Here is a 12195-nt window from a genome sequence, read left to right on the forward strand (position 1 = left end):
TATGGGGAGTATGGGGAGTATGGGGAGTGTGGGGAGTATGGGAGTATGGAGAGTATGGGGAGTATAGGGAGTATAGGGAGTGTGGGGAGTATGGAGTATAGGGAGTATGGGGAGTATGGGGAGTGTGGGGAGTATGGGGAGTGTGGGGAGTATAGGGAGTATGGGGAGTATAGGGAGTATGGGGAGTATGGGGAGTATGGGGAGTGTGGGGAGTATGGGAGTATGGAGAGTATGGGGAGTATGGGGAGTATGGGGAGTATAGGGAGTATAGGGAGTGTGGGGAGTATGGAGTATGGGGAGTATGGGGAGTATAGGGAGTATAGGGAGTGTGGGGAGTATAGGGAGTGTGGGGAGTATGGAGTATGGGGAGTATGGGGTATGGGGAGTATGGAGTATAGGGAGTGTGGGGAGTATGGAGTATGGGGAGTATGGAGTATGGGGAGTATGGAGTATGGGGAGTATGGAGTATGGGGAGTATGGGGAGTATGGGGAGTATGGAGTATGGAGTATGGGGAGTATGGGGTGAAGCGCTACACCTGCTGCTGGAGTCTCTCCTCCACCGAGCGCAGCAGCAGAAGTGAGTACTGCTCCAGTAACGCCAGTGTGGTCTTCCCCTCTCCCATCACGGATCCGGTCTTCCCCTCTCTCATCACGGATCCGGTCTTCCCCTCTCCCTTCCCGGATCCCGGTGATCCCGGCACTGAATCCAGCTCGGATCGCACGAGCACTAGAGCGTCTGACATCAGCTTCTGCATCTGCTGCTGCTCGCCGCTGCGCTCGGCATCATGGGACATCAGCTGAACACACCAGCAATACAGCAATCAACCAGCAGCACACATACCAGCACTATATACACACCAGTATAAAGAGACTATCCTCAGGGCTGGGTTGAAAATATCAAATATAATCTAGTTTTGATTAACTGATTTTGATTGTAAAATCCCAAAATGGATTTATCCAGTGCTGTCTTCAGTCGATGTGTGAACAAGACTTCACTAAACACTGTAGCTCCTGCCGTCCAATCATCAATCATGTTATATCAAACAAAGTCTCAGTTTCAAATCCTGTGAGTTTCATCAGTAAATTCAGTCATTAATGTGTGTTTGTGTGTTCGTGTGTTTAGTGTGTGTGTGTGTGTGTGTGGCTCACCGTCCGATAGAGTCCCGTGGCTCTCCTCACACTGATGCACAGATCGACTGCTGAGCGTCTGCAGGACTCCAGACTGACCGCCGGCTCTGTCCACACACACATCAGCTCCGTCACACACAGATCACACACCGTTATGAACTATTCAAATATTAGAAATATCGCTGGTTTACTGCTCTTGTTCCTCTTTTGTAAGCTGCTTTGGATAAAAGTGTACAAATATACAATACAAATAAATGCAATATACAAATAAATGTGAATTGAATTGGACTAATAATGCTAGAGGAAGGAAGTGAAAGAGGAAGCAGAACCTTGATCATCAGACGTCACAGAGAAAGCCTTCACCGTCGCTTGAGGACGCTGCTGCGGGTCAGAGGTCACGGCTCCCGATGCCCCCGGGTCAGAGGTCACGGCTCCCGATGCCCCCGGGTCAGAGGTCACGGCTCCCGATGCCCCCGGGCCAGAGGTCACGGCTCCCGATGACCCGGATCTGCTCGGCCACTCTGCAAACGGGCTGCTCAGGCGCAGACAGGCCCGAGGTTTGTCTTGTTTTTGTTCGGATGGAGCGTTTGGGAACGGCAGGGTCATGTGGAGGTCGTCGCCGATGGAAACGCAGCGGCTGACCTTGGCCCTGGAGCTGGTGGTGGGGCTCATGTAGGAGCGCGAGTGGAGGACGTCGATCCTCTCCAAACTTCGCTTAGACAGGCTGGGTCGTGCCTCTCGACGGAGACGGGGCGGAGTCAGGGACTTTTGCGCTGGTAAAAAATTTATATTTAAATAAAACGCATGGTGAGAGAAATAGAAGGGATAAAACTGCTTGTTTATGCATCACGCATGTTGTCACCATTCACCACCATTATATCTTAATACAATTGATATCACAATATTAGAAAATTCCATGGACTTCAGAATTAAAGGAGAAACTGACATGAAATGTTCTTATGCATACGGCATTTTTGCACAAATGATGCGCAAACTGCTTTTTGATAATGTCTCTGAAATAAAATCACAAAAGAAAAGTAAATAAAAAAATATGAACAAACATAAATAAATATATACAAATCATATTGCATATTATATGTATACTCTATTGCCAAAAGTATTGGGACACCCCTCCGAATCATTGAGTTCAGGTGTTCACTCACTTCCATGACCACAGGTGTGTAAATCCAGCACTACATGCAGACGCTTCTACACACACATCTGTGAGAACGGGTCGCTCAGGAGCTCAGTGAACTCCAGCGTGGGACCGTGATTGGTTGCCAGATGTGCAGTAAGTCCAATTGTGAAATTTCCGCACAACTAAATATTCCACGGTCAACTGTTAGTGGTATTATAACAAAGTGGAAGCAATTGGGAACAACAGCAACTCAGCCTATGAAGTGTTTGGCCACGTAAAATCCCAGAGCGGGGTCAGAGCATACTGAGACTCACAGTGCGCAGAAGTCTCCAACTTTCTGCAGAGTCAACAGCTACAGACCTCCAAACTTCTGTGGCCTTCATATTAGCTCAAGAACAGTGTGTAGAGCTTCATGGAATGGGTTTCCATGGCCGAGCAGCTCCATCCAAGCCTCACATCACCAAGAGCAATGCACAGCGCAGGACCGCCATTGGACTCTAGAGCAGTGAAGACGTGTTCTCTGAAGTGACGAATCACGCTTCAGATGGACGAGTCTGGGTTTGGCGGTTGCCAGGAGAACAGGACTTGCCTGACTGCATTGTGCCGAGTGTAAAGTTTGGTGGAGGGGGGATTATGGCGTGGGGTTGTTTGGTGGAGGGGGGATTATGGCGTGGGGTTGTTTGGTGGAGGGGGGATTATGGCGTGGAGTTGTTTGGTGGAGGGGGGATTATGGCGTGGAGTTGTTTGGTTGAGGGGGGTTATGGTGTGGGGTTGTTTGGTGGAGTGGGCATTATGGTCTGGGGTTGTTTGGTGGAGGGGGATTATGGCGTGGAGTTGTTTGGTGGAGTGGGCATTATGGCGTGGGGTTGTTTGGTGGAGGGGGATTATGGTGTGGGGTTGTTTGGTGGAGGGGGGATTATGGTCTGGGGTTGTTTGGTGGAGTGGGCATTATGGTCTGGGGTTGTTTGGTGGAGGGGGATTATGGCGTGGAGTTGTTTGGTGGAGGGGGATTATGGCGTGGGGTTGTTTGGTGGAGGGGGGATTATGGCGTGGAGTTGTTTGGTTGAGGGGGGTTATGGTGTGGGGTTGTTTGGTGGAGTGGGCATTATGGTCTGGGGTTGTTTGGTGGAGGGGGATTATGGCGTGGAGTTGTTTGGTGGAGTGGGCATTATGGTGTGGGGTTGTTTGGTGGAGGGGGATTATGGTGTGGGGTTGTTTGGTGGAGGGGGGATTATGGTCTGGGGTTGTTTGGTGGAGTGGGCATTATGGTCTGGGGTTGTTTGGTGGAGGGGGATTATGGCGTGGAGTTGTTTGGTGGAGGGGGCATTATGGTCTGGGGTTGTTTGGTGGAGGGGGATTATGGCGTGGAGTTGTTTGGTGGAGTGGGCATTATGGTCTAGGGTTGTTTGGTGGAGTGGGCATTATGGTCTGGGGTTGTTTGGTGGAGGGGGATTATGGCGTGGAGTTGTTTGGTGGAGGGGGCATTATGGTCTGGGGTTGTTTGGTGGAGGGGGGATTATGGCGTGGAGTTGTTTGGTGGAGGGGGATTATGGCGTGGAGTTGTTTGGTGGAGGGGGGATTATGGCGTGGGGTTGTTTGGTGGAGGGGGGTTATGGGTTGGAGTTGTTTGGTGGAGGGGGGATTATGGCGTGGAGTTGTTTGGTGGAGGGGGATTATGGTGTGGGGTTGTTTGGTGGAGGGGGGATTATGGCGTGGGGTTGTTTGGTGGAGGGGGGATTATGGCGTGGGGTTGTTTGGTGGAGGGGGGATTATGGCGTGGAGTTGTTTGGTGGAGGGGGGATTATGGCGTAGGGTTGTTTGGTGGAGGGGGGATTATGGCGTGGAGTTGTTTGGTGGAGGGGGGATTATGGCGTGGGGTTGTTTGGTGGAGGGGGATTATGGCGTGGAATTGTTTGGTGGAGGGGGGATTATGGCGTGGGGTTGTTTGGTGGAGGGGGGATTATGGCGTGGGGTTGTTTGGTGGAGGGGGGATTATGGCGTAGGGTTGTTTGGTGGAGGGGGGATTATGGCGTGGAGTTGTTTGGTGGAGGGGGGATTATGGCGTGGGGTTGTTTGGTGGAGGGGGGTTATGGTGTGGAGTTGTTTGGTGGAGGGGGGATTATGGCGTGGGGTTGTTTGGTGGAGGGGGGATTATGGCGTGGGGTTGTTTGGTGGAGGGGGGATTATGGTGTGGGGTTGTTTGGTGGAGGGGGGATTATGGTGTGGGGTTGTTTGGTGGAGGGGGGGTTATGGTGTAGGGTTGTTTTTCAGGACTCGGCCCCTTAGTTCCAGTGAAAGGAACTCTGAATGCTTCTGCATACCAAGACATTTTGGACAATGTCATGCTCCCAACTTTGTGTGAAGAGTTTGTGGATGTTCCTGTTCCAGCGTGACTGCGCTCCAGTGCACAGAGCAGGACCATAAAGACATGGATGAGGAGTTTGGTGTGGAGAAACTGGACTGGCCGGCACAGAGTCCTGAACTCAACCCAATAGAACAGCTTTGGGATGAATTACAGCGGAGACTGAGTGCCGGGCCTTCTGGTCCAACATCAGTGCCTGACCCCACTAATGCACTTCTAGAAGACTGCTAAAAAATTCCCATAAACACACTCTTGTAACCTGTCGTAGGTTGAGGTTTGGGATGGTGCGAATGCTCACCGTCAGCGGCCGGACTGAGAGCTGAAGCAGATCTGTGCAGTCGAGCAGGAGTCCTGCTGATGTAGGGGTGGCTCCTCTGGGAGACCAGGCGCTGATCCAGGTCCCGGTCCAGATCCGTGTTCTCCATCAGGGGTCTGACACTCCCGACGCTCCGCTTCACCGCCGGCTGATGGAGAAATACACCGCCCATCCTGCACATGGAGAAGCTCGAGTTACGGCCTCACACACCCTGCTGCAGTCAAGCAGACCTGACTGATCTTCACATCTTACCTGCTGGAGGAGACAGAAGTCTGCAAACATGCCGAGGTCACTGAGAACAGATGAAGAGCAAATAATACATTACATGTAGAGCTTCTTAACTGAACTCATAACTGATGAACTTTACACAGTCACTGAACTGAATAATGCCTCTGTCTTCTGTAGAGCTGCTTTACAGCTAAATGTGTCTCATATTTGATGAAGTTTGCATCATTGATTCTGTTTACTACTGGGAAGCTACTCAAACAATATGTACTGTATAAAGCGCTGTAGAAATAAAGCTGACTGACATTTAGCAGATGCTTTTATCCAAAGCAACTTACAAAAGAACAAAAGCAACAGCAAAAGTGGAGCAAACGTGTGAATCTCTTTACCGTTTGCCGGCGTCTGCGAGTCTCTCCGTGTGCTCACGTCTGACGTTCCATCTCGATCATCATCAGAGACGAGCGGCTCATCTGAGAGGAAACGCAGGCAGAAGAATGAGAACAACACGATACTTCATCTCTGGTGTTCATCTGAGCTTGTGTGTGTGCCGTCTTTCCTTTAATCCGTTACATTTACATTCAGGCATTTGGCGACTTAAAAGGGTTAGTTCTTCACCAAAAGGTGAGGATTATCTCTGCAAGCGCACTGCACTCGCAACCAAATCAATTACAAATCACAGCCAATCAGAAGAGCGTGTGGGTGGAGTCTCTGCAAGCGCACTGCACTCACAACCAAATGGATAAATTTAATATTACACCATTTTAACATTATTAAAAATACATACAGAGTGACTGACTGAAACAATATTTGTCATAGAATACACTTGTCTGTTCACGGTTTGAAAAATAGAATGGAAAATAGTCTGAAGCACTAAGTGTGTTTATTCTATTATTCTGTGTCCTGTAGACATTTGGTACCACAGGTAAAGCTCTGACGCTCAGCTGACGGAGTAAATCACTCTAGATGTGTGTGTAAAAGAAGAAAGGCGTCCAATCAGTGGACAATTTACCAATCCACAAACTGACACACACAATTTACCTGCTGACACACACATTCTACCCTCCTTCTCCTTGCTTTCAGAGACGGAAGTCTCAAAACTCCTCCTTTCCAATCGCCCTACTACCTGTCCCCTTGATCCTATTCCCACTAACCTACTTCAAGCTATTTCTTCCTCTGTTATACCCACACTCACACACATCATAAACACATCTCTTCACACTGGTACGTTTCCCACAGCATTCAAACAGGCTCGGGTAACCCCACTGCTTAAGAAACCCACTCTAAATCCAGCACATCTAGAGAATTACAGACCAGTATCCCTTCTTCCATTCGTCGCAAAAGCACTTGAACGAGTTGTTTTCAACCAGATCTCTTCCTTTCTTACACAGAACAACCTCTTGGACAACAATCAGTCTGGCTTCAAAAGCGGACACTCAGCTGAGACTGCTCTGCTCTCAGTAATTGAAGCTCTGAGATTGGCGAGAGCAGCTTCCAAGTCCTCAGTTCTCATCCTGCTGGATCTGCTGCTGCCTTCGACACAGTTAACCACCAGATCCTCCTGTCAATCCTAAAGATGAAGGGCATCTCAGGAACTGCACTCCAGTGGTTCAAGTCTTACCTCTCGGGTAGGTCCTTTAGGGTGTCGTGGAGGGGTGAGGTGTCTAAGACCCAACATCTAGCCACTGGTGTGCCTCAGGGCTCAGTGCTGGGACCACTTCTCTTCTCAATCAACATGACATCACTAGGATCTGTGATTCAGAAACATGGCTTCTCCTACCACTGCTACGCTGATGACACACAACTCTACCTCTCATTCCAGCCGGATGATCCGACGGTAGCCGCTCGCATCTCAGCCTGACAGACATCTCTGGCTGGATGAAGGACCACCACCTTCAACTAAACCTTGCGAAGACAGAGCTACTTGTAATCCCGTCTAACCCAGCAATTCATCACAACTTCTCCATTCAGCTCGTCATCCATAACTCCATCAAGATCAGCCAGGAACCTTGGAGTTGTAATTGATGACCAATTGATCTTCACAGACCACATCGCTAGCACTGCCCGGTCATGCAGATTTGCCTTGTACAACATCAGGAGGATCAGGTCCTTCCTATCAGAGCTACACAACTCCTTGTTCAGGCGCTTGTTCTGTCCAGACTGGACTATTGTAATGCTCTCCTGGCTGGTCTCCCAGCTTGCTCTGTCAAACCTCTGCAACTGATCCAGAAGCTGCAGCTAGAGTGATCTTCAACGAGCCGAAGAGAGCACACGTCACTCCTCTCCTCACGAAATTGCACTGGTTGCCGATTGCCGCTCGCATCAAGTTCAAGTCACTGACGTTTGCCTACAGAACAACCACTGGCACTGCTCCCCTGTACCTGAACTCATTACTTCAGACTTATGTGCCATCCAGAAACTTGTGCTCTGCAAGCGAGCGGCGTCTTGTGGTGCATCATCTCAAAGAGGCACGAAATCTCTCTCTCGGACCTTCACCATGACTGGTCCTGCTGGTGATGATCTAACTCAGCCAGAGCCAGAGTCCATAGCCATTTTTAAGAAATTGCTGAAGACTTTTTCGGCAGCACTTGATCAAGTAATACTAACACTTTCTCCTCTATTCTATCTAAAAAAATAAATAAAATAAAAAACTACGCTGGATTGAACTGCGAAGATTCATAGCACTTACATACTGTTGTCCTACTGCTAGTTTAATTGCTTCTATTGTTCTCATTTGTAAGTGGCTTTGGATAAAAGCGTCTGCTAAATGAATAAATGTAAAATGTAAAAAAGCCTGTGGTCTGCTGTACCGTGGCGTCTGTGATCTGGACTAGATCCTCCGCTGCCATAGCCCATGGAAGCGCCGCTGACGGGACTCTGGGCTTCGGCTCGCTCCGGGATCAACTGGGCTTCGGCTCGCTCCGGGATCATCCGGGCTTCGGCTCGCTCCGGGATCATCCGGGCTTCGGCTCGCTCCGGGATCATCCGGGCTTCGGCTCGCTCCGGGATCTGCAGGCTGCTGGTGCTGGGACAGTAATCCGGGTACAACACGACCCCGTCCGGCTCCGGAGCGCAGGCGGGAAGCAGCCAGGCTGAGAGAGGACGAACTCCACGCCGGTTACGCCAATCCTGAGGAGCAGAACCACAACACTGACGTCTGGACTAAACTACTCATGCATGGACAATATTCTGCTGAAATATTCAGTTTCGGCTGAAAGAGTTCTGTAGGGCTGAAATCTGCTGACGGAAACAAGTGACGTTTCATTAGTTTTAGAGTCCTTTTGTAGGGCCGAAATTGAACGGAAACTGTGACGTTTAAAAGTAGTTAATTTCAACAGAACTGATTTATTGATACTTTATTTAAAAAAGTATCAGCTGTGAAATTTCAGCTCAAAATTTCCCCCAGATTATTTATTATATCTTTTATTATAGCTATTTATTATAGCTGTTTTTGTGTGTGTCGCTTTAAATGCTAATTAGCTTTAGCTCCGTAACAGAACAGGCTCAATAACAGAACAGGCCAATCTCACTCCTCCAGAATCCCAGAGTAACCAGTAGCGAGTGCAGCCTTAGAGACTTAGGAAGAGTTTCTGGATGTTAATGGAGACATGTGTGTAGTTGTTGTGGAGTTACACTGATCATCTCATCACCATGTTGAACTCTTACACAAGTGTCCACAGTTCCTGAGGTGTTTAGAAGACAGCGCTGACATGTTCTGGTCACTAGTGTTCAGTGCTCGTCTGTGCTCGACCACAGAACAGTTTCATGCTTTGCTGGATCTTCTGCCGTCGCGTTAGAACTGGTCGCTCGCGGGACCAAATGTTGTGCCGTGGGTGTAAACGTGCAGATTTAAGGACAAAGTTACTGGGTTTCACTTTCCATGTTTTCTGGGTTGGTATAAGCACCGGGGACCCGATTATAGCACTTAAACATTCAGATTTTCATGATATGTCCCCTTTAAAGTGAAGTACTGAAGGTTCACCTGCAGGCTGGAGGAGCTTCCTCGATCTTCAGCGCAGCTTGTGTTCTGCCCGGCGGCTTCAGGAAGAGAATCGAGCTGCCGCAGCTCCAGCATGGACTTCACCATGAGCTCCACAGATCCAGTACGGCAGGACCAGCGCCGGCGCGGCCGACACACTCCCGAGTCCTGCACACACACCTGACACATGATCGAGTCCTGCACACACACCTGACACACTCCCGAGTCCTGCACACACACCTGACACACTCCCGAGTCCTGCACACACACCTGACACACTCCTGAGTCCTGCACACACACCTGACACATGATCGAGTCCTGCACACACACCTGACACATGATCGAGTCCTGCACACACACCTGACACACTCCCGAGTCCTGCACACACACCTGACACACTCCCGAGTCCTGCACACACACCTGACACACTCCCGAGTCCTGCACACACACCTGACACACTCCCGAGTCCTGCACACACACCTGACACACTCCCGAGTCCTGCACACACACCTGACACACTCCCGAGTCCTGCACACACACCTGACACACTCCCGAGTCCTGCACACACACCTGACACACTCCCGAGTCCTGCACACACACCTGACACACTCCCGAGTCCTGCACACACACCTGACACACTCCCGAGTCCTGCACACACACCTGACACACTCCCGAGTCCTGCACACACACCTGACACACTCCCGAGTCCTGCACACACACCTGACACACTCCCGAGTCCTGCACACACACCTGACACATGATCGAGTCCTGCACACACACCTGACACATGATCGAGTCCTGCACACACACCTGACACATGATCGAGTCCTGCACACACACCTGACACACTCCCGAGTCCTGCACACACACCTGACACATGATCGAGTCCTGCACACACACCTGACACATGATCGAGTCCTGCACACACACCTGACACACTCCCGAGTCCTGCACACACACCTGACACACTCCCGAGTCCTGCACACACACCTGACACACTCCCGAGTCCTGCACACACACCTGACACATGATCGAGTCCTGCACACACACCTGACACATGATCGAGTCCTGCACACACACCTGACACATGATCGAGTCCTGCACACACACCTGACACATGATCGAGTCCTGCACACACACCTGACACACTCCCGAGTCCTGCACACACACCTGACACATGATCGAGTCCTGCACACACACCTGACACACTCCCGAGTCCTGCACACACACCTGACACACTCCCGAGTCCTGCACACACACCTGACACACTCCCGAGTCCTGCACACACACCTGACACATGATCGAGTCCTGCACACACACCTGACACACTCCCGAGTCCTGCACACACACCTGACACACTCCCGAGTCCTGCACACACACCTGACACATGATCGAGTCCTGCACACACACCTGACACATGATCGAGTCCTGCACACACACCTGACACACTCCCGAGTCCTGCACACACACCTGACACATGATCGAGTCCTGCACACACACCTGACACATGATCGAGTCCTGCACACACACCTGACACACTCCCGAGTCCTGCACACACACCTGACACACTCCCGAGTCCTGCACACACACCTGACACACTCCCGAGTCCTGCACACACACCTGACACATGATCGAGTCCTGCACACACACCTGACACACTCCCGAGTCCTGCACACACACCTGACACACTCCCGAGTCCTGCACACACACCTGACACACTCCTGAGTCCTGCACACACACCTGACACATGATCGAGTCCTGCACACACACCTGACACACTCCCGAGTCCTGCACACACACCTGACACACTCCCGAGTCCTGCACACACACCTGACACACTCCCGAGTCCTGCACACACACCTGACACACTCCCGAGTCCTGCACACACACCTGACACACTCCCGAGTCCTGCACACACACCTGACACACTCCCGAGTCCTGCACACACACCTGACACACTCCCGAGTCCTGCACACACACCTGACACATGATCGAGTCCTGCACACACACCTGACACACTCCCGAGTCCTGCACACACACCTGACACACTCCCGAGTCCTGCACACACACCTGACACACTCCCGAGTCCTGCACACACACCTGACACATGATTGAGTCCTGCACACACACCTGACACACTCCCGAGTCCTGCACACACACCTGACACACTCCCGAGTCCTGCACACACACCTGACACACTCCCGAGTCCTGCACACACACCTGACACACTCCCGAGTCCTGCACACACACCTGACACACTCCCGAGTCCTGCACACACACCTGACACACTCCCGAGTCCTGCACACACACCTGACACACTCCCGAGTCCTGCACACACACCTGACACACTCCCGAGTCCTGCACACACACCTGACACACTCCCGAGTCCTGCACACACACCTGACACACTCCCGAGTCCTGCACACACACCTGACACATGATCGAGTCCTGCACACACACCTGACACACTCCCGAGTCCTGCACACACACCTGACACATGACGTCTCTCAACGTTATATAACTATCAACAGTTGGTTGCATGAGACTTTCCCACAACTGTGTTTCCTTTGTCAGAGATTCCCAGCAAAACCACTGAAATATTTACTTGAATTTCCCCATTTCTAATATTTTAATACCACTTTCATATGTTCACGGTTCTCTGATGCAACAACCCACCTTCACCGAGTTCCACTCGCGTCCTTCATCAGATGCACCTTCATGAGAGAAGACAGCCTCACATTAATGTCTGTAAGAGTTCAGGTGTGTGAGAGAGTGTGTGTGTGAGAGAGAATGAGTGAATGATTAACTAAACCATATTTTGGGGACACAATTGTGGTTAAAAAATATCGAATTTATGTCATTTTTACAAATGGGCACATCCCCAGAGAGAGGTTTTGTCAGGTTTTTTTAATTGTAAAAATGTTACAGTATTGCTGACTATAAAACAAGGGAAGTGTTTCTGACCCGTCGTCTCCTCCACACTGTCCTCACACTGACCGCTGTCCTTCTGTCTCTCTGTGTGTCCAGGCTTCGTCACAGCTTCTTCATCT

General features: G+C 50.7%; 1 protein-coding gene across 5 annotated transcripts in view; it reads right to left on the reverse strand.

Moving 5' to 3' along the window:
- Positions 1-372: 372 nt before the first annotated feature.
- LOC307012494 (mitogen-activated protein kinase-binding protein 1-like) overlaps positions 373-12195 on the reverse strand; it is a 39660-nt gene continuing 27837 nt past the window's right edge. The window contains exons 20-29 of one of the 5 annotated variants that reach the window (XM_079639220.1): positions 12143-12195; positions 11822-11859; positions 9149-9313; positions 7977-8295; positions 5559-5639; positions 5197-5236; positions 4927-5117; positions 1458-1901; positions 1150-1235; positions 373-797 (exon numbers count right to left, since the gene is read on the reverse strand). The exon at positions 12143-12195 is cut by the window's right edge and continues 87 nt beyond it. In XM_079639220.1, the coding sequence (XP_079495346.1) occupies positions 531-797; positions 1150-1235; positions 1458-1901; positions 4927-5117; positions 5197-5236; positions 5559-5639; positions 7977-8295; positions 9149-9313; positions 11822-11859; positions 12143-12195 (1684 nt within the window). In that variant the 3' untranslated portion in view covers positions 373-530. Of the gene's footprint in view, positions 798-1149; positions 1236-1457; positions 1902-4926; positions 5118-5196; positions 5237-5558; positions 5640-7976; positions 8296-9148; positions 9326-11821; positions 11860-12109 lie in introns of all 5 variants that reach the window. The other 4 variants (XM_079639219.1, XM_079639218.1, XM_079639217.1 and 1 more) reach the window with 4 other exon arrangements.

The sequence above is a fragment of the Phoxinus phoxinus genome (genome assembly GCF_949152265.1).
Source record: "Phoxinus phoxinus genome assembly, chromosome: 16".
Lineage (NCBI taxonomy): Eukaryota > Metazoa > Chordata > Actinopteri > Cypriniformes > Leuciscidae > Phoxinus > Phoxinus phoxinus.